A 23,143-nucleotide genomic window follows, 5' to 3' on the forward strand; every position below is an offset into this window, starting at 1 on the left:
TCTTCTTTCTTGATCAAAGTAACATCCCCATCATTTTCATTAATAAATAAATGAAATTACAATATTTGAATATTGAACTACGTGATTTTGATATTTGAACTACTTGATTTCGATTTTCATTAATGGTACGTTACAATATTTGAATATTTCACTCGTAACTTGGCCTGAGTCACGAATGACTTGTGAAATCCAGCCTGTCAAAGACTCTTCAAATTCCAGCATGTGCTTCTCACATGGCATGTTTCATGAGTTGGCACTCGTGAGCTAGTCGTGAAATCCTCATTTTCACAAAATCTTCACCAAACTTTCACACACAACCCTTACATTAAATCTCACAAAAATGCAGGGAAATGATTGAACATAATTACAATCAAATTTGACATGGAATTAAAGCCAATAAAAAACATAGTTGTAAATCACAATTTACAAAACTCTTGATTATAAATTGTCATTTGTGATTTTGTTTTTTCAAAATAAAAAATACAAATGATTAAATAATTAATGCTAATAATGTATTGTTGACAACCTCTAATATTGATATTTCAATTTTTAAATATCTTTGAACAAAGAAATTCGACTCCCCCTAAGTTTGAATCCTAGTTCCATCCCTGTGGGTCCTGTGCACTGTTCACAGGAAACACAAGTATGGATTTCAGCAAATGTTAAGTTAAAACTGGATCCTACGGCATTATTCACACATTTAAAAATTATTTTGCTACAGTGTTTTCAGCAATAAATTTTCAGTTTTTAGCAATAAGGTGCGATTTGGATAGCTGAAACACGTTTAGTGTTTTCCCTTTTTTTTAGCAGTGATTGTTGACTTTTTCCCGTGAACAATGCACACCAATGGATCACGTGCACTATTTACAAGATCTACAAACTTTACTTTTCAACAACTATTTTTTATTAAAAATGAGTCTCATAGTACTATTTACATATTTAAAAATTATTTTACTACAATATTTTCAGTTTTAAGTTTTCAATTTTTAATTGTATCCAAAGAGAGCCTAAGTAGTATCTAAACAAACCCTCAATATAATGCATAATTCTTGCACCCGACCGGGCCGACACGTTTGTCATGACCAGCGTAAGATAAAATTTGGAGTGCTTCACTTTTTCTTTTGTTTGAACTTTGAAGTCAACATTCCAGACTATTATACGCAGTGAGAGGCAGAAGTTGAAGATTGGACACTGTAGCGGGCTCCTAATCGCCATCTCCGTGTTGGTGGGTGCTTCGAGCTGCAGCTACTGGTGCTAATACTGATTCTATTAAGGGTTAGTCTTCTTTGTCCTGTTCCACAGTATTTATATGGCTTTCTTTTTGGTTGTGGAAAATGACTAGTCTAGGCTGTATGTTGAAGATTTTTTAATCTAAGAGATGTTAGTATAAATGGAAAGAAAAAATAGCAGAATCAACGTAGAGATGCAGTTCAGGTGTGAGCATTTAAGAATTCCACGTAGTTGTTTCTCAAAAAAAAAAAGAATTCCACGTAGTTACACTGCCCAGACAAGACCCAATACACCCGCCAGATAATAACTATACAACCAAGTCAAATTATACAAACACACGGACCAGGGACAAAATCTCAGCAGCTAACTAACCAAGACACAAGGTAATCACAGCAATAAACCTAACAACCAAATATCCACACAGCAGATCAGCAAGAAGAGCTCTGCAACTACTAGAGCGTTGTACTGCCACACAGATCAAGCTTTAGGCTTGAATTCAACATCTGAGATGCCCAATCTTGTGTAGATTTTTTTGTTGACACTACAGCTGGGATATACACCATTACTTTCAATCCTGGTCTTCACCCGATTCCTTATGACCCTTAAAATTTGTTCCTCTGTTTACATAGTTCCCTGACGCTTAACAGCATTCCTTCGAGCCCAAATGTGGAATATTCCAGCACTGAAACCCACTAACCTAGCCTGCAACAACCAGCCCTTAAAGATTTTCCCATTCTAGTTATGTATTGCCCAGGTGTTGAGGTTATCCCATTCATCATCAAGGCCTTCTTTGACAGCGCCAGCTTTAACTGTCCTCCAAATTTTTTGAGAAAATGGGCACTTGAAGAAGGGTGATCTCTGCACAACACATAAAATGTCACAAATAATTCCCCAACTAGCTATCCTCTCACTACTAGATAATTTTTCCCTCAAAGCCAACCAACTAATGAAACTATGCCTTGGAATGAGTTCGACAGACCAAACAATTTTATACCAATTAACAATAGGCCTCCTTAGCCAAATTTAGTCCCAAGTACTTGAGACAGAAAAATTTCCAGATTTAGAGAGAGTTCATACAGACTTATCACATTCACCAATATAAATCCATGGCAATTTACTTAGAGTAGTAACAAGTTCATCAAACCTTGCATAGCCCCAATTCCAAGCTTGTCTAGAATCACACTAGATAGATTTGCATTTATTGCGGGCGTCATCAAACACAATTCTATGCCCAAATTTTGATAGAGAGGGCCATCTGGGTGTCAATTATCATGCCACATGTAAATATTTGAACCATCCCCTGCTAGGAACTTGATTAAGGGTCTAGCCAAATCTCTAATTTTCAAATTTCCTCCATCCCCATGAACAACATTGAGGGATTTTGATAAATTAATAGTTTTTATTTATCTAAGCAGGATCTCCTTAAAGGTTAGTGGATGATGATGAAGAGTCAATATCAAAGGAGAACGAAAGGAAGAAAAATGATAAATACGATTGTTAAAGAAGTCTAATTCAAGCAAAGCTGCAAGAGCAAATTGAGGTATGTGTTCTTTTTGATAATGTTGTTGATTCAAAAAATGTTGTAGATACATACATGAAAATATTTTATATGTTGTATTTTATTTATTTATTCTAAATTATTATCTAAATGTCTTACAGCTGATACAATGTGGGTTTTAAGATTTTCATGCAGTAACGTCAAAGTTGCATGCAAAGGAAGAGAGTTATTCAATGAGTAGCGGGTGGGGAGGTATTTCTCAACCAAAAACACTAGTCACAAAGACTAATTTTTTTTTTTTTTTTTTTCATTCAATTATCAAAAGCTATCTTTACAATGACATAGCATGGCCCTTTATACAATAAAGAGTTAGTTATGATGACATCATAACTAGCAAACTCACTACTCCTAGCACGTGCTAAATAATCACAAACTATATCTAATACAACGTTTATTCCACATGTCTGACTAACTTATAAATCAATCAATCACATGCCTAAAATATTTGATAATATGTTCTGAATATAGCCTTGCTTGGAGTTTGCACTTGTTCACTTGGCTTCATCAAGATATACTCAGCCATATGAATTTGCTTGCTTCAAATGCTTTGCATCAGATATTTGTTACTCATTTTCATTGTGGAAGCTTATGGTGTGGTTTTGGTATTTGAAAAAGCTTAGTTCTTTTAATCAACCCCTATAAGGAAAGTAGATTTGGAGTTTTGTAGTGGAGAAGAATAATCTTTGGAGAATGCTCATTTAGGTAATATGGAGAAGAGTGCGGAGGATGGACAATGGAGTGGATTTTTGTGGAAGAGTATAAGTGGGGGATGGGATTTCTTCAACTACTTAAGATTTGATGTATGAGAGGGATATCGAGTGAGGGTTTGGACAAATGTCTAGAGTGAATTAAAGATTTTTTCCCATATTTAATTTGAATACCTTAGCTGTTGACAGGGAAGCTTCAGTAGCTTTTTATCTAGACAACCCATCCGAGGGTGAGGTTAGGCATTGGAATCCTCCATTCGTTTGGCCTTTTCAAGATTGAGAACTAGAATCAGTTATAAATTTTTTTTGAGATACTCTATAAACACTAGCCTTCATCTCATGGTGGAGATTGAGTTTTGTGGATGCCAACAAAGAGTGGGATATTTAAGGTTTGTTCCTATCATAATGTCCTTAGGGGTTTCACATGCCACTCTTTTCCATGAAAGAGCATTTGGGGTGCTAGGATCCCTTGAAAGATGGTGTTTTTTGGGTCCAATTTCCAGTTACACTGGACCTGTTGAGATTATAACACATGTCTACTTTTGAACACGTGTCACCATCTTAACGGGGCTAGTGCACTACATGTGTTGGACCTAAGCCTCACCCGTGTTTTTTTGTGTGGACTGCAACTATAAGAAAAAATTTGACATTTGATAATCTCCGTAATAGGCTCTTATTGATGGTTGATTGGTGTTGTATGTGTAAAAGGAGTGGAGAATTAATTAATCATTTGCTGCTCCATTGCTCTTTAACAACAAATATTTGGTCATTTATTTTTGCATTGTTTGGGATAGTAAGGGACCTTGGGTGAAGCCAAAATCTGTGACTGAGCTCTTGGAAAGTAGGCAAGGGCAATCCCATTGCTGTGTCAACTATCAAGCCTTAACTATTATGTGGAATCTTTGGAGCGAAAGAAATATGAGAACTCTTGATGGTGGTGAGCAATCTAATTTTGTCATCAAAGTTTCTTTTGAGGCCCATGTATGATTAGATGACTGCCTTAGGTACCATCCCCTCATTGTCTTTCGTTAATTTTGTAGATTTTTTTGTCTCTGTGATTTTACTTTTTGGAAAGGAATTTTTATGTGACCCTTCCTTTTCTTTTTTAAGAAAATTACTTGAGAAAAAAACCCCTCTATTTAGGGTTTGAAAAAGTCCAAATTCCATTAGGAATAGGTATTAATCATCTATTTATATGGATGTAATATTTTTCTACTCAAAAGACGAGAATAAATTTTCAGAAGCTGTGAAACTAAATTTGAGGTTCATGTGATATGTGAAAGTTCAAAAACGTGTACAAAAACACTTTTAAACGTTTAGACCCCCAAAAACCAACTTAACCAACCCAAGCAATATGTCAAACAACTAGTGTGCGGAAACTTAACATATGCTATAATATGGAATTGATTAAACACCTATCTAAGCCACAACAAAATAAACCACAGCAGATAATGTAAAGGCAGAGATAGAGAGGAAGGAGGATGCAAACACAGAGATAACACCAGATATGTTATCGAAGAGGAAACCGAAGACCTCGGCGAAAAACCTCTCCGCCGCCCTCCAAGCGGTAATCAATCCACTAGAAAATACAGTTGGGATACAAGGACAGCAATAGACCCTCCAAGCCTAATCTACCCAATGCACCTAAGCCCTCCAAGCTTCTTGCTCCAACGAGGTTGCGCCGAACCTTTTTCTTTTCTAGCTTTCCGGATTCCGCTACTACACCGTAGCATCAACCAATAAAGATTGGCTCCTTCCTAACTGCTTCCCAGAACTCCAAACGTCTATCTCACAGAGATGATAATGGTGAGAACCAGGTTTGGTATAATGCCTCTCAAGGATTTGACAATGGAGAGGAAGAGAGTGAGGGAATTTAATGAGACTCTAAGGTAGAGATTGTGGGTGAAACAATCTGGTTTTTCTTTAGGGTTTCTCTCTCAAAATTCTCTCTGGAAGCTCTCTTTCAATCGTGGGTTAAAAGGGTATTTATACTGGAGTGAAGAGGAATGCGAAACGTCAGGTTTTTCCAAAACAGGGGTGGCTCGCGGCTTGACTAAGTCGCGAGTTCCAGTCGCGAGTTAACCGTATGGCCAGTTGTCCTGTTTTGTCCTGTAGTGCTCCAGCTAGCATGACTGTTCATCTTCCAGCATGCTTGGCACGTGTGCATCTTCTGGCGGGTTGAAGCCGCGAGTCCACCCGCGAGTCCCACCCGCGACACTCTGTTTTCTTGCACACTCTTGAGCAATCTTCACTCTATCTCACTCACTACCCTTACAACAATCCCACCTAAATACAGGGTTACTAAATGCTGAATTACAAGCAAATTTGGCACGGAATAAAGCCAATTAGATGGTTGAATAAATTCAACCTTACAATCTCTCCCTTTGGCTATTCCGTGACAAAACCCTAAAACAGACTCTAGACTTAACATGTGAGTTGGGAACAGTTGATCAAAACTCACTCACACCTAACTCTAGAAGCTGTGAAGCACTTGAATCATATGAACATAAACTCCTGAAACACAACAATACACCATGATCATTGTAAGCAGAAAATTATAAATGCATATGAAGCAGGCAATATGAGATCAAGCAAAAATGGAGTTAATAAACAAACCATGGCTTGATCAACCAAGTGAATCACCACAAGGTAGTGATCACAGTGCTCATTCACACTTGGAATGAACACAAGGACATACAAGTTAACAAGCACAAGGCAAGACACTTGTATGCTCAACACTTAACCAATGCATAGCACACAAGGCATATGCATCTAGGAACAATCCTACAAGGGCACAAGAGTGACAGTACAACAATCACAATGCAGAACATTTAGATTAAAGTACTGATTTCAACATAGCATAAAGGCTGCACTTAAGCATGGTACATACCATAAAGCCTACAAACTATGCATAAAACATAAACCCTAAAAGCTTACAAAAGCATATGGGTACAAACCAACAAATACCTGAATAACAGTTTTACAAAACATAATATATCAACTTAAAGAGAAGAAGGAAACAAAAAAATAAAGACACTCCCCCTTAGATAATGACACTCCCCCTTAGGGTAATATCCTCCCCCTCTGATTATGCCTATCACTCCCCCTTTTTGTCATGGAATAGGCTAGTCATCCTCTTCTAGTTTTCTCTGAATTTGATCCAACTGAGTCTGAAGAGAAGTAAACTTCATATCCCATCGGTTGCTTTGATGGTGTAGAGAAGCAGTGAGTCCAGACATCTTTGTATGCAACTCGTGGACAGAGGAAACAATGCGATCAAGTTTCTCATCGAGGGAGAGATTGCTGAACTGAGAGTCACTGTGAGATGCAGAAGTTTCTGGTTTGGCTCTCTTCCGACTATGTCCAACACTTGCATTGTATGTACGCATGTTGATCGGACTCGGTTTGGGGATAGGAGACTCATCAGTCATTGGATAAATCCCCTTGAGCTTCAAGATCCGTGAAATGAGACTGCAGAAAGGAATGCAGATCCGAGACTCACTGCGAAGAACCGTTTTGCGCAGAACATGAAAGATGTGAGCACAAATGTCGATTTCTTCATCAGAGATTAGATCATGAAGAAACAAAGCACGTCCGAGATTCATATACCCAGTACTTGATAAAGGGTACAAATTGTGAAACATCACAATTGTAAGCACTCGCAGTTTCGGAGAAAGGGAGGAAACACTGATGGATTTGCCATTGGGTGAGAACTCCAAGTCTTGACCAAGACTTTGTTTGAGAAGCTCCTCATCAGGACATAGATCATCATAGACCGGTGAATGACGAAAAATGGGTCTGTTGATGTGAAGAATTTCTGCCAGGTTTGTAGGAGAGACAGAAAAGCTCTTTTGCCGAACCCAGCACTTAAGTTCATCTCCTTCCACAAGTGCGTTAGCATAAAATTCTTTAACCAACTCTTCATACACGATATCCGGATCAGAGAGAAGGTAATTCCAATCCTTGTGAGCAAAACATATCGGAATGTCAGTGTTGTGAAGTGATGGCAGATCCACAGCTCTCTCTAGTAACGGTGTGGCATGAAGAAAAAAAATTCTCATATGACTGATAGGCTGAAAAGGATCTGAACTTATTGGGATCGAATCGCTGTGATAAAGAGCGAGTCACTTTCGGGAGAGGTGTGTCTTCATCAACATCAATTACGGGTTCCTTCCCTTTGGAAGAGCCTCCTTTCACAGCAGCCTTTTTGAATGGAGACATGACCAGTCTGTATTATAAACAAGGAAAATGACAGAACACAATCCAACAGACTATATCAGCAGTGGGTTAGTGAAAATGTAAGAACAATGATGAAACCCTAACAGCTGGATGAGTATGGTCCATGAGGGACAACAAAGGCCCAAATTAGAACTACACAGTATAGAGAGATCAAATGTAACCACATAATCAACTGAAAAGGACCAAAACCAACACCACATCAACAAGGTACCACACAAGATCAAAATGAAACATGATAGCAATAGCAGATCAGACAAAAATTAGCTAACCCTAGCTAAGCACAAGATGAAGAACACAATCAACAAAATAAATTAGCTCAAAACCAGAATCACAGGCTACCATGGGCTAAGAAAGGACAACAATGACATCACAAAACCCATCACTAAACCCATCACAAAACCACAAGCAAAAGTGAATAATCCAGAGGGAAAACCAATATATTAGGAAAATGAGAGTGCAAGACAGAGAACCATACCTGTTAGTCGACGATTTTTAGCTGAGAAGAAGCAAACAATGGAGATCGACAATGGAGGTACGGTGTGAAAAGGGAAAGTGCAGAAGTAAAAGACAATGAACAGTCACAAAAAGATCGAGGGAAAACAGAAAATTTTAAAAACTGCCCCTGTATGTCCAAAACACGCGATTTTCGCGACTGGATTAAGTCGCCACATAGTCGCCAGATCAAGCCGCCAAATCACTCAAGAACAAAATTTTGAAAAATTTTTCTAAGTGTTTTTCGCGACTGGAAGGTCTACCCGCGAGTGAGTCGCGAGCTGAGCCGCGAAAATCTCTGAGTGAATCTCGCGACTGGACCTTCCACTCGCGAACAAGTCGCCAAAACTGACCAGCGAAGATGCGACTGAGGCTCGCGACTAGACATACCCGCGACTGAGCCGCCAAAATAGGGCAAAAACTGGATTTTTGAAATTTTCAGATTTTTCAACAAAATACTTTCCAAAAACACCTAAAACACTCAAAAATCTTTTTGTGCTTGAATTAACAAAGATTGAGCATGTGAAAACACATTTTATCAAGTACAATCACACAAATGAATATGGCATTTATCGAACATAAACTTGTGTGTTGTGTGTGGATATCAACAATGAGATAGTCTTTTGTCTAATGTGAAGCTTCAATGATCAATTCAACCAAGGCATACACAATTAGCACTAGATCATGTGACCAATCTCAATTATAGAAATATGAATATATGACCTCCCACATAACTTGATAACATAACTTGGAGCTTTTCATTTGACTCCACTTTCTGCCATAACATTTTATCTTTTGAGGCAATCATATCTCATTGTGAGAGGGATATATAACATTTCTCTTTTGAAGAACAGGCCTTTGGCCTTTTTGAAAGAAATTTCACTTTTAATATAAGGTCGCTTACCCTTTTTCCTAGTCAAATACTAGAATGTGCGACAGGCTTTTGCAGCTCAATATCTCTTTTCATTTGGAGATTTACATTTGGTGAGCTCTTTTTAGCAAAACAAAAATAAAGAGTGGGAAGAGATATAGACACAAGTCTATGCATGTTTCAAGATCAACATAACCATTCACTAATCATTCATGACAAGTTTGAAGATCTATTTACAACAATCACATAGATTTCAAGATTTTTCCCATAGTGATATGAGTGCATGAAAACAAGCAATGCTCGAAAATGCACAAAGCCATTAGCACAAAGGTACAAGGCAAAACGAGTTTTAAGACAAAACTCAACAAAGTCAATCAAGCGTTTTGATTTTCAAATTCTTTATGTAATTTTTGGATTTTTGACTCAAGAAACAAAAAGAATGAATCAAACACAAACATAACCAACAGTAAACACAAAAAAAACAAACAAACAAGAAACAAGTTGCAAAAAGAAATGTGTGCTCCAACACAGACAGATATAAAAGAAAATGAAGCACACAAGACACAAGAGAGTCAAGGAATTGTACCGACACCAATGGTCTTACGGAGTGATTCAAACCGTGGACCATCGAGAGGCTTGGTGAAGATATCCGCCTTTTGATTGTCGGTGTGTATGAATTCAAGACACACAACTCTTTCCTCTACCAAATCCCGAATGAAATGGTAACGTATCTCTATGTGTTTGGATTTTGAATGCTGAACAGGATTTTTGGAGAGATTGATGGCACTGGTGTTGTCACAGAAGACACACATCGTTTCTTGAGGAATTCCATAGTCATGAAGTAATTTCTTCATCCAAAGAAGCTGAGTGCAGCAACTTCCAGCAGCGATGTACTCTGCTTCTGCAGTAGATAGAGACACTGAATTCTGCTTCTTGCTCATCCACGAAACAAGATTGTTACCAAGATAAAAACAGCCGCCTGAAGTGCTTTTCCGATCGTCTACACTGCCAGCCCAGTCAGCATCCGAATACCCAGCAAGACACGCATTTGAGTCTTTTGAATACCATAGACCATAGTTTGCAGTACCATTCACATATCGAATGATTCGTTTAGCAGCAGTCAGATGAGATTCCTTCGGATTAGCTTGGTACCTGGCACAAACGCCCACACTGAAAGCAATGTCCGGTCTACTTGCTGTAAGGTAGAGCAAACTTCCAATGATGCTCCTATACAATGTAGGACTTACTTCAACTCCTGATGAATCCACATTCAGTTTAGTGGAAGAGCTCATGGGAGTGGAGGCATGTTTTTTGGAGTCTAGGCCAAACTTCTTGACAATATTTCTGGCATACTTCTCTTGAGATACAAATATACCCTCCTTCTGTTGTTTGACTTGAAGACCCAAAAAGAATGTGAGCTCCCCCACCATGCTCATCTCAAACTCCTTCTTCATCTCCTCAGAAAATTCAGTAGCACGATCTTCGATAGTTGCTCCAAACACTATGTCATCAACATAGACTTGTGCCACAAGGAGATATTCTTCATCATTTTTGACAAATAGAGTTCGATCGGCGTACCCTCTCTTGAAACCTCTATCTAGAAGATAATGTGTAAGACGATCGTACCAGGCTCTAGGCGCTTGTTTTAAACCATATAGTGCTTTCTTCAATCTTAATACATGATCTGGAAAATGAGGGTCCTCAAATCCTTTTGGTTGCTCAACAAAAACCTCTTCATTTAGATATCCATTCAGAAAGGCACACTTAACATCCATTTGATAAAGTTTGAACTTCAAAGTGCACGCAATGGACATGAGGATTCGAATGGATTCGAGTCTTGCTACCGGAGCAAATGATTCATCAAAATCCACCCCTTCTACTTGTGTGTATCCTTGAGCCACCAACCGAGACTTGTTTCGAATTATCTCTCCATCTTCATCAGTTTTTTTTTTAAAAATCCACTTTGTGCCTATAACATGAACGTTCTCAGGCCGTGGAGCAAGTTCCCACACGTCATTCCTCACAAACTGATTCAGTTCTTCATGCATTGACTCAACCCAATTCTCATCTTGAAGAGCCTCTTCAACCCTTTTTGGTTCAAACTGTGCAAGATAACAGTGATATGTTACATGATTGGCTAGCAGAATATTTCCTTTTCTGAGGCGAAGACCGTCATCAAGTGATCCTATGATATTACTTTCCGGATGATTCTTGATAATTCTTGAGGATGGCCTTTTTGAAGTGGAAACTTCATCACTACGAGAGATAGGAGGATGAACTTCTGGAGGAGTAAGGGGGCTTGAAGTTCTAGACATCGATCTCGTTTCCCTTCTTAGGTTGATGGGAGTCGATTCTACTTTTGGTATAGTTTCTTCACCTTCTATATCCAAAGCTTCTACCTCAACATCAGGCTCTTCGGTGCTCGGCCCTTCTTCATCATCAATCATTTCCACCTTAGGTAAGGCATCATCAATCTTGACATTTATGGATTCCATCACAGTCTTTGTTCTCTTGTTAAACACTCTATATGCTCGACTTGTAGTAGAGTAGCCAAGAAAAATACCCTCATCACTTCTTGCATCAAACTTCCCAAGATTCTCTCGATCATTTAAGATATAACATTTACTTCCAAATACCCGGAAATACTTCACTTTAGGCTTCTTCTCATTCCATATCTCATATGCAGTCTTCTTTGTACCAACTCGAAAGAAAATCCTATTGCCAATGTGACACGAGGTGTTGACAGCTTCTCCCCAAAATTTTTGAGGTATTTGCTTGTTAAGCAACATGACTCTTGCCATCTCCTGAATCACACGATTTTTTCTCTCTACCACTCCATTTTGTTGTGGAGTTTTGGGAGCTGAAAACTCTCTTTTAATGCCATTCTTCTCACAGAAGGACTCGAATCTTGCATTCTCGAATTCTCTCCCATGATCACTTCTAACTTTGGCTATTGGAATCCCCTTTTCATTTTGTAATTTTTTGCACAGAATCTCCAGCCTCTCACAAGCTTCTGATTTTTCTCTAAGGAATTCAACCCAAGTGTATCTTGAGTAGTCGTCCACAATGACCATAATATATCTTTTTCCCCCTAGGCTTTCAGTTCTGGTGGGCCCCATCAGATCAACATGAAGTAGCTCCAAGCAACGAGAGGTGGCTATCACATTTACCTTGTGATGACTTGCCTTAGTTTGCTTCCCCATTTGACATGCACCACAAATGGTCTTCTTTACTTTTCCTAACTTAGGAAGTCCCTCGACTGCTTCAAGTTTGGAGACTTTTGCTACTTGTTTGAAGTTGGCATGCCCAAATCTGTGATGCCACAGCTCCAACATATCTACCCGAGCACTTCTACACGATATTGGTGCCGTGGGAACTATTCCATAACAATTATCCGTAGTCCGATTTCCTTCCAAAACCTGAATCCCCTCTTTATTGATGATCAAACATCCTTTCTTGGAGAATTGTACCAGGAAGTCGTCATCACAAATTTGAGTGATGCTCAGCAAATTCGCCTTCAGCCCTTTTATGAACAGCACATCTTTCAACAGAGGCAAACCGGGTATCTCGATGGTTCCTTTGCCTAGGACTTGAGCATGGCTTCCATCCCCAAAGGTCACATAGTCACCCACCTTTTCTTTGAGTGATTTAAACAGTGACTTATCCCCTGTCATATGGCGAGAACACCCACTATCAAGATACCACAAACATGCATTAAACACCTTTAATGAGGTATGCACAAATAGGTTCACATGTGACAGACACTCTTGACCTTCAAACACAAACTCATCATCAGGTTTCATGCTACTTTTAGATTGATTTTTCATTTTCAGATTCTCAATCATCTCACACAACATTCTATTCTTTCTTTTATATTTCTTAATCAATGATTTTGATTCAGATATGCTACTGTGTAAGACAAGATTCTGATTCTCAAGATATTTCAGCATGTGAACAAAAACTCTAGCATGTTTCTTAGTTATTAATAACTCTGCAAGATCATCAGTAAGACACCTTTCAGTCATATGCATAGAGACATTTTCACAAACACTTGAGCTACAATTCAGCATGGTATAAACAAAAACAACAACCACAACTCAGGGGTCTAGGATCACACAAATGGTAATGAAACCAAACAGCTGTGTACCTGCTCTGATACCAATTGAAAGTTCAAAAACGTGTACAAAAACACTTTTGAACGTTTAGACCCCCAAAAACCAACTTAACCAACCCAAGCAATATGTCAAACAACTAGTGTGCGGAAACTTAACATATGCTATAATATGGAATTGATTAAACACCTATCTAAGCCACAACAAAATAAACCACAACAGATAATGTAAAGGCAGAGATAGAGAGGAAGGAGGATGCAAACACAGAGATAACACCAGATATGTTATCGAAGAGGAAACCGAAGACCTCGGCGAAAAACCTCTCCGCCGCCCTCCAAGCGGTAATCAATCCACTAGAAAATACAGTTGGGATACAAGGACAGCAATAGACCCTCCAAGCCTAATCTACCCAATGCACCTAAGCCCTCCAAGCTTCTTGCTCCAACGAGGTTGCGCCGAACCTTTTTCTTTTCTAGCTTTCCGGATTCCGCTACTACACCGTAGCATCAACCAATAAAGATTGGCTCCTTCCTAACTGCTTCCCAGAACTCCAAACGTCTGTCTCACAGAGATGATAATGGTGAGAACCAGGTTTGGTATAATGCCTCTCAAGGATTTGACAATGGAGAGGAAGAGAGTGAGGGAATTTGATGAGACTCTAAGGTAGAGATTGTGGGTGAAACAATCTGGTTTTTCTTTAGGGTTTCTCTCTCAAAATTCTCTCTGGAAGCTCTCTTTCAATCGTGGGTTAAAAGGGTATTTATACTGGAGTGAAGAGGAATGCGAAACGTCAGGTTTTTCCAAAACAGGGGTGGCTCGCGGCTTGACCTCGCGGCTTGACTAAGTCGCGAGTTCCAGTCGCGAGTTAACCGTATGGCCAGTTGTCCTGTTTTGTCCTGTAATGCTCCAGCTAGCATGACTGTTCATCTTCCAGCATGCTTGGCACGTGTGCATCTTCTGGCGGGTTGAAGCTGCGAGTCCACCCGCGAGTCCCACCCGCGACACTCTGTTTTCTTGCACACTCTTGAGCAATCTTCACTCTATCTCACTCACTACCCTTACAACAATCCCACCTAAATACAGGGTTACTAAATGCTGAATTACAAGCAAATTTGGCACGGAATAAAGCCAATTAGATGGTTGAATAAATTCAACCTTACAATATGACTTTCTCTAAGGTATGATGCGAGGAAATGCTAGAATCATACTTAGAATGTATTTTTGTTTTTTATCTTTTTTTTATCCGTCCTTAAATTTTCTAGTGTGGATTACGTCCAATGCATCCAGTGCACTGGACCTATAGATGTAGTGACACGTGTTAAAAATGGATAGGTGTCACAATCGTAGCGGGTCTAGTGTCACTGGACATTGGACGTAAGCCGCTCACTAAATTTTTAACAACTTGAAACCTTGCAAACACATTCATAATAATTTGTCACATATAAATCCCTACAACCAAATACCTCAAATCCTAAACCACGCATACATGAAATAGAGACCCAAATAACCTCCAAACATTCAAGTACGGTGCTCGGGTTGCTATTCACAACCCTGTAATAGCAATCCAAACCTTAGGTTTTCCCTTTATTTCTTCCAAGACCATTACTTTATCCTTGTTAGAAACCCTATATTCCGTACAATTTTTCCTGCTTTTTTTTCTACAAAAATCTAACCTTAATTCTTAAAATTTCTAGCTGTCCAGATCTTCTAAATTTGGTTTGGATTGTTCCCTTTTGCCTTATGTTGCTAAATTTGTTTGATGCTTTAGTTTTAGCTTTGTTCTTGTGTGTGTGGTGCGAATTAAATTATGTGATTTACGTTTGGGTATTGTTTCGTCTAGGTTGAATCTAGGGCTGTCCATCTCACCCGCCCACCCGCCCAACTTGCCCGTACCCGACCTGCTACAACCCAATCCGACTGCTCCAGTGGTCGGACGCGGGTCCCAGTCTCCAAAACCCGATGCCGGTGGTTCGGTTTCGGGTCTCGTCATTTAAAACCCATTCAACCTGACCCGCCCGAAGAGAGAACAACCTACTGCGAATTCAAGCTTTCCGACAAGTTTTCCAGCACTATTTGGTAGATTTTGGCGATCAAAACGGCGATTCTCGGCACGATTTGGGGGAAAAAAGCATCGGATTTGGCGAAATCTCTGCCAAAGCCGGCTAGATTGCACCGGATCTTGGATGGATTGGGATAGATCTTGTCAATTTTCTCCTTTTTTTTGGTGGTTTCCAATGGGTTTCATCTTCACCCGAAACCGATGCTCACCCGACGTGAAACTAATCGGTAAAACTTGATCTCCAATAGTTCAGTTGCGGGTTGGGCACCTGCCTACCCGATCTCCGGCGGGTCGGTTGCGGGTTGGGCACAAACCCGACCCGCCCGACCAGTGGACAACCCTAGTTGAAGCTATGGTTTAGGTGTTGTCGTTGTGATTGAGGTCACCTCTACCTAACAATTTCTTGTGAGATCATGTTGGATGCCTTGTCAAAGAGGTCTTCTTTGAGCGGCAATTTATATCCGCCACAACTATTGGTGGCAAAATCTTAATAATGAACTTGCCACCACTTTTGGAGATTGATTGGATAGTTAGTTTTGGCCAAGCCTTGTTGGTCATGAATGATTTTTATTTTATTTTAGGACAGTAAAGAAAAATAAATTAAGAACATGGTGTTTGATGTGGAATGCTACCTCTATTTGTGAAAATTTTCAGTAAAATTGGTGGTACCCGACACCACGCATAGGCTAATTATTGTTTTGCACTGCTTTATATAAAATGTTTCGCATAATGTTCACACTTTCCTACCAAATTTCTACATTTTTTACATGATATGAAATACTTTGGACAGGATGTGAAAGAGTGTGTACACTCTTAGATGTGAAACAATTAAAGCCCCTTTCTATAATGCCACTATTGCTTATGTTACTCTTTCTATAAAAAACTCTTGCATATTAAAAGGGATTAATTTTTGCATGGTGACCTGATGTCAGATTCATACAGTGACGTATAATATACATATTTCTAATGGGTTATTGATTTATACGTCAACTTGATGTGGAATGCACATGTACTCGAGCCAATTAAATCCATAGGAAATAAAAGGGCCTTAATATTTAAAACATTAGCGCAAAAATAAATTATGACTGAAAATGCTGCATGAGCGAAGTATGTATTTTAATATTAGATTTTGGTAGAAGATATGATTTTTTCGAATTGCTGGTTTATTCGTTTTTAAATAAGTTCATAACTTAACAAGAAATTTATTTGATGTATGGATTCTCAAGAAGAGAGAAGCCACTGTGGTCCCCCCCCCCCCCCCCCCCCCGGCGCGGACAGCCTAGATCCCACAATTGAATAAAAAGTTGAATCTACATTAGATCTCATCTGAATCGCCCCATCTATCCGTGGAGAAGTTTTCAAAAAAATAAAAAGAGAAGATTAAATAATAAAAAAATTAAAAAAATAAAGAGCCCATGAATGAATAATTCTTCATTGATTAAAATTGTTACTTGAGAATGTTTGTTTATGATCAGAGGAGAGTGATTAATGCACTAATGAGAAAGAGTGAGTTGATTCAAGTGTGATGAAAAAAAAAAAAAAAAAAACAAAGAGAGTAAAGGAATGCTTTTTTGATAAGAAAAAAGGTAAAGAAATGCTAAAATAATATGAATAAAAATATGTGGTAAAAAATAACTTGTTAATTAAGTAACAGAAAGTATGATTTTGAATAGAATAAAATGGAGAAAAGAATACATGTGGTAAACCCAAATATTTGGGACTAAAGCTTGGTTGCCAATGATTAAAAATAGGCTCTATGTCTAAAGATGCTTCATGAGAATGTGAGAACTGTGCTTTGATTCTATAATTTAACCATGTGAGAGTCATCTACTAACATGATTGCTAAATCCACTCAGCATCTTTTGACTAACCACATCCTTGTTTGTGTTGTTGTATATTTTATTTATTACTTGTCTAAACTGAAAGTCTTCATCTGGCATTTTGAGTTTTGTTAGCATCTTGAATTCCCTTTTGTTGTAACACAGATATGTTTGAGGCAGCAGGTTTGGCTGCAACTTCTGCTGTGGGTGCTGCAGCTTCTGCTGTGTGTACTGCAGCAGGGGAGGCCTACAACTATGGGAAAAATATTGTCAATAACATGAGGCGCAAACCTGATAATGAAGCTGATAATGATCTAGAAGACAACCATGAAAGGTTAAAAGAGAAAGCAAAGAAGCTGTATGCCAGAAGGGATAATATATTGGCTCAAACAAAGACAAAGCTAGTCAATCAAGTCTGCGAAGCTTGGATTTCCAGGGTCAAGAAGAGTGAAGAAGAGGTGCGAGAACTAGAAATCAAGTACAGTGATGAAAAAAGTAATAAAAAGAGACGGAGTAAGCATGGGTCAAGCAAGTCACGCACAGATCTTAGCAAAATCATGGCAGAGAAGTGTGATGAACTGCATAATCTTTGGTTAGAGGAAAAGTAAGATAGGAATACTAGTTGAGAAATTGCCAGAGCGTGTGATAATTATGCATGGACCCAAACCAGAAGACAAGCCATTTCTCCACTCAACTGTTGAAGAAATACTGGGCCATCTAAGAGATAAGAATGTAAAAAGAATTGGACTTTGGGGAATGCCAGGAATTAGGAAAACAACCATAATGAAGAGCTTAAATAACTATGAAGAAATTGCTAAAATGTTTGATATTGTTATTTGGGTAACTGTATCAAAGGATTTGAGTTTAGAAAAGTTGCTACACAAAATTGCAGATCGGTTAAAATTGAATATGGAAGGCATCACTGAGCCTGAAATTGCACAACAAATATGGAGAGAGTTAAAAAGCAAAAGGTATCTACTTCTTTTGGATGAAGTTTGGGACTTTCTTGATCTGTCTCTAATAGGAATGTATGAAAGTGAAATGGATAGCAAGGTGGTATTGGCAACTAGATATCTTCATGTTTGTTCTGATATGGATACTCATTTGGAATTAAATGTGCCACCATTGTCTGAAGCTGATGCATGGAATATGTTCAAGGTAAAGGTGGGTCGAAATTTCAATATTCCAAATGTTGAACCAATAGCCAAGGAAGTTGTTATTGAATGTGCTGGTTTGCCACTCTTGATAGACAAGGTAGCAAGTAATTTTAGAAGAAGGGATAACATTCACCTATGGAGGGATGGATTAAGAAGTTTGCGGAGATGGCCTAGTATCAAAATCCAAGGCATTGGTGAATTGATTGAGTGCTTGGAGTTTTGTTATGAAAATTTGAAAGATGAGGTTCAAAAGGATTGCTTTCTCTATTGTGCATTATATACTGAAGACTATGAAATTTATACAGATCCTCTATTGGAATGCTGGACAGTTGAAGGTTTCATTCATGATGCAAGTGAGTTTAGAGTTGCACGTGGGATAGGGCATTCGATATTGAAGGAACTTATCAGCGTGTCTTTGCTAGAGAAGAGTGAAAAGATGAATCATGTGAGGATGAACAAAGTAATACGAACTATGGCACTTAACATTTCTTCTCGAAGATGTAATTTTAATATTTTGGTGAAACCCCATGAAGGGTTGCAAGAGGCCCCCGATGAGGTAGAATGGCAAAAAGCAAATCGAATCTCCTTGATGGATAGTAAATTGGGCACTTTGCCGAAAATGCCAGATTGCAATAAGCTTTCCACACTGTTATTACAGAGAAATTGGGAACTAAAAGAGATTCCTGATTTATTCTTTCGATACATGCAAAATCTACGAGTTCTAGATTTACATGGCACTGGAATTACGTTATTACCACCTACTATATCCGTCTTGAAGTGTCTTAGAGCGCTATATTTGCATTCTTGCATCTCTTTAATGAATCTCCACTTAAATGGACTTGAGCATCTTGAGGTGCTTGATATTCAAGACACTGGGCTTAATCATTTTCCAATTCAGATTAGACATTTGATTCGGTTGAAGTGTTTACGTATGTCATTGTTGAATTTTGGCATTAGACATTCAAGTGATGTAGAATCTTGTCGAAATGTCTTTTCAAGTCTTTATTTATTGGAAGAGCTACAAATAATTGTGGACTCAAATAATCAAAGTTGGGAGCTAACTGTAAAGGCTATTTCTGAGGGAGTGGCTACCTTGATGCATTTGACTTCACTTTCAATTTGCTTCCCTACAGTGGATTGTCTTAAGAGTTTTATCTCAACGAGCCAATTATGGAAAGTTTGCTGCTTCACATTTCAGTTTTCTGTTGGTTACCATGACACAGCCCTTTATAAAATTCTTGGTTGCTTTGAATATCAAAATATGAATTGTTTGAAATTTGCAAATGGTGAAGGTGTAGATCCTATCATTACAGAGGTACTTTTGAAAACTCATGCATTTGAATTGATTGGGCACAAGGGAGCTTCAAGACTATCAGATTTTGGTGTTGATAGTATCAACAAGATGCGAGGTTGTTTGATTGAAGGGTGCAATGAAATTGAAACGATTGTTGATGGCAATAGCATAACAGGAAGTGCGTTAATATGCTTGGAACAGATGCTCATAAATAATGTTCCAAATTTAAAAACCGTTTGGGAAGGTCCGGTACATTATGGAAGCCTATCTCAGTTAACAACTTTAACGTTATGCAACTGTTTGAACTTGAAGATGATATTCTCTAGTGGCATGATTAAAGAACTCTCTAAACTTCAACACTTAGAAGTTGAAAAGTGTCCTGAAATTGAAGAGATAATTACAGAGTCTCAGAATATTGGGCTGGAACCTGAGGTGCTTCCAAGATTAAAGATGCTAGTACTTTCTAATCTTCCAAGAGTAAAAAGAATATTGACCAGTGACTCATTAAAATGGCCATCTTTAGAGAGGATTAAGATATCCATGTGCCAAATATTGACAAAATTGCCTTTCAACAATGAGAATGCAATCAACTTGAGATGTATTGAAGCTGATCAATCATGGTGGAGTGCATTGGAATGCCAAGATGATGCTATTAAACAAAGATTAAGTTCTATATGGTTTCAATCTCCTTAATAGCGGTTCTTCTGGATAAGGTAGTGGTAGAAATATCTGCTCCATCTTTGAGTTTGTAATATTTAAATTGATTTTCTTTCCTTTTCAAGATATCGTTTAAATGTGTGTGATTACATGAATGTTGGATTGAAACCTTCCTTATAGTTGGTTACGATTGTCTTAAATCTTTCATGAAAACTCCTGAACATTTAAGTTATACCATGTAAGATAAATCTTGCTTCACTTCAGTTATGGGTAGCCAAACCGACCTTATATGGGTATTTCATGAATTTTTGTTTAATTTCTGAATAATAAGAACTTTTGTCTATATAGAGAAAGTATTGCTTCTAGAAAGCATTTAGAAATGTACTGTACATACTAGAAGCCTAGCTTGACTAACAGCTTTAAATTTATGCAGATGCTTGAAGTTGAAGGTATTCTCCAATGGCATGGTTGAATAGCTCTTTGAATTTCAATACTTAAGAGTTGAAGTATGTCTTGAAATTAAACTGATAATTGTGGTTGAAATTTCGAAATACATTTGGTTTGGTTACTCATTGAAGTGGCTATAGTTAGAGAGGATTGCAATATCTATGTGCTCAATGTTGACAAAATTTCCCTTCAACAATGAGAATGTAGATAATTTGAGACATATTGAAGGCAATGGTGGAGTTAATTATTATGGCAAGAAGATGCTAGTGAACAGTGGTTACGATCTATATGCATTTTAAACGCAGTGCATTTGGCTTCATTCTTGTTCACAGCAGTACTGTGTAAGGAAGTGGTCGAGTCGAGGGTCTGCTTCCAACTTTTGGTTTGTAAGATTTAAAACTTTCATGTTTTCCTACTTTTTAAAATGACACATGAACGTTAGCATCTACTAAGACTACTATATTGACATGTGATGTGATTGTTTAGTGTTTGTAATTTAAATAAATATTAGACTGAAACCCTTTTATATAGTTGGTTATGATTTTCTAACATTTCTAATGAAGTTATACAGTTTAAGAAGCAATTTCTTGCAACAAATCTACCTTTTTCACATACCTCCAGCTTTTAATTGTTTGATTGGAAATGGTCGAGTCCAGCTTGCCTCATGATCATCTTTCCCAAAACTTTGTCTTGTTCGATATATTATGAGATTATGATTTAAACATATGAGCGTGACTTATCCAAAATTGAGGCATGAAAAGTTGTGTTTATTAGAGAATGAACAAAGGTGGTAAACTACGCTTTGTCGATGTATAGGTGTTTTGTGTATTTCTGTTTGTTTAACTTCTTAGTAATAATGATAATCTGAATAACAGGAAATTTGACTCCATTCGTAAAATATTGCTTCGAGAAACCATTTGTGAATATGAATGGTAATGGCTAATGACCGACATGCTTAAAATTTCAATCTCCAACAATTTGAGCTGTGTCAATAAAAGGTTACAATTTGTTAATAGACCTATGTACACCCTTCCTTTCATGAATCAGATTTCGTTCCCTCTCTCATTTACCCCTACCTCACAGATGAAGCAAAATCCATGTTACCCCCTCACCTTTCTGATCCAAAGAAAACAGACAAAGGTAAAGTTTAGAATCTGGTTAACAAGGAAGCTCCATGCCAAAACTTTTAAACTAATTGCACTAATTTTTTTAGAAAGAGGCAACTTTCTTCTTCTCTTTCTTCTTCTTCTTACTTATTTATTTTAACATTTTTCCTTGCGTTTTCGTTACTGCCTAATAAGAGAACTAAAGTCTTCATTAATTTTTGCTGAGTAAAATATATGACAGTAAAACATTTAAAAATGTCCACTAGTACTCATACAAATGTTCGTGGAAAAGAGGGAATAAAAAAAGTTAAAGATTATGTCATACAAGCGGGAAAAGAAACAAAATGAATTTGCCCGATCAAAAGAGTCATTCTATTTCTTATCTAGAGTTCTCAAAATCTCATTTATTGTTAATCATATCACCAGCATTTAAATATTCATTGACTAATATATTTTTAATATCTGCTATTTAAATAATTTAAATAATGATGTGGACCAAAAATTAAACCACTTATTTAACGTTGGAGCGTAAAGATTTTAAGAAATTTATTTTGAAGTTACTTTATGTCAATTTGTCTCTTTATGCTTAATATTTAACAAGGTGAGATTTCATAGAATGTGGATCCTCTAGAGTTTATAAAATAAACCCATTAAGATTTTTTTTTAAAGTTGTTAAAGTACTTATGTCCATAGTGAGAAAGCTCTTGATGATTAAATATTGATAATAAGCACTTATATTGTAATGAACCCAGTGTAAGGTTTATATACCAGATAATACTTAACTAATCCTAGACTAACTCAGGGTTAAGTTGCTTGTTTTATAAGTACATGAGTCTACAATTGGCTTGGACAGTATATCTAACAACAGTTGTAAGGTTGAATTTATTCAACCATCTAATTGGCTTTATTCCGTGTCAAATTTGCTTGTAATTCAGCATTTAGTAACCCTGTATTTAGGTGGGTTTGATGTAAGGGTAGTGAGTGAGATAGAGTGAAGATTGCTCAAGAGTGTGCAAGAAAACAGAGACTCGCGGCTTGGCCTCGCAGGTGACTCGCGGCTGCAAGCCGCCAGACGCAGCACACGTGCCAAGCATGCTGGAAGGTGAACAGTCATGCAAGCTGGAGCACTACAGGACAAAACAGGACAACTGGCCATACGGTTATCTCGCGACTGGACTCGCAACTTAGTCAAGCCGCGAGCCACCCCTGTTTTGTAAAACTTGACGTTTTACATTCCTCTCCCACTCCAGTATAAATACCCCTTTTACCCACGATTGTAAGAGAGCTTCCAGAGAGAATTTTGAGAGAGAAACCCTAAAGAAAAACAAGATTGATTCACCCACAATCTATACATTAGAGTCTCTTCAAATTCCTCAACTCTCTTCCTCTCCATT

General features: G+C 37.9%; 1 protein-coding gene across 2 annotated transcripts; it reads left to right on the forward strand.

The window, feature by feature from the left end:
* The first annotated feature begins 1,089 nt into the window (after positions 1 to 1,089).
* LOC126716060 (probable disease resistance protein At4g27220) lies at positions 1,090 to 21,226 on the forward strand. Of its 2 annotated transcripts, none has more exons than XM_050416996.1 (5): positions 1,090 to 1,275; positions 2,646 to 2,770; positions 2,924 to 2,980; positions 17,254 to 20,255; positions 20,630 to 21,226. In XM_050416996.1, the coding sequence occupies exon 4, from the start codon at positions 17,740 to 17,742 to the stop codon at positions 20,230 to 20,232; it is 2,493 nt and encodes an 830-aa protein (XP_050272953.1). In that variant the 5' UTR covers positions 1,090 to 1,275; positions 2,646 to 2,770; positions 2,924 to 2,980; positions 17,254 to 17,739; the 3' UTR covers positions 20,233 to 20,255; positions 20,630 to 21,226. The 2 variants fall into 2 exon arrangements, with proteins under 2 accessions (XP_050272953.1, XP_050272952.1); XM_050416995.1 differs by having other exon boundaries at positions 17,254 to 20,252.
* The last annotated feature ends 1,917 nt before the right edge of the window (positions 21,227 to 23,143 follow it).

This window comes from Quercus robur, chromosome 2, assembly GCF_932294415.1.
Source record: "Quercus robur chromosome 2, dhQueRobu3.1, whole genome shotgun sequence".
NCBI lineage: Eukaryota > Viridiplantae > Streptophyta > Magnoliopsida > Fagales > Fagaceae > Quercus > Quercus robur.

Coding starts and splice junctions, on each gene's coding strand:
- LOC126716060 (XM_050416996.1), top strand. CDS start 17,740: ATGCATGGACCCAAACCAGAAGACAAGCCATTTCTCCACTCAACTGTT.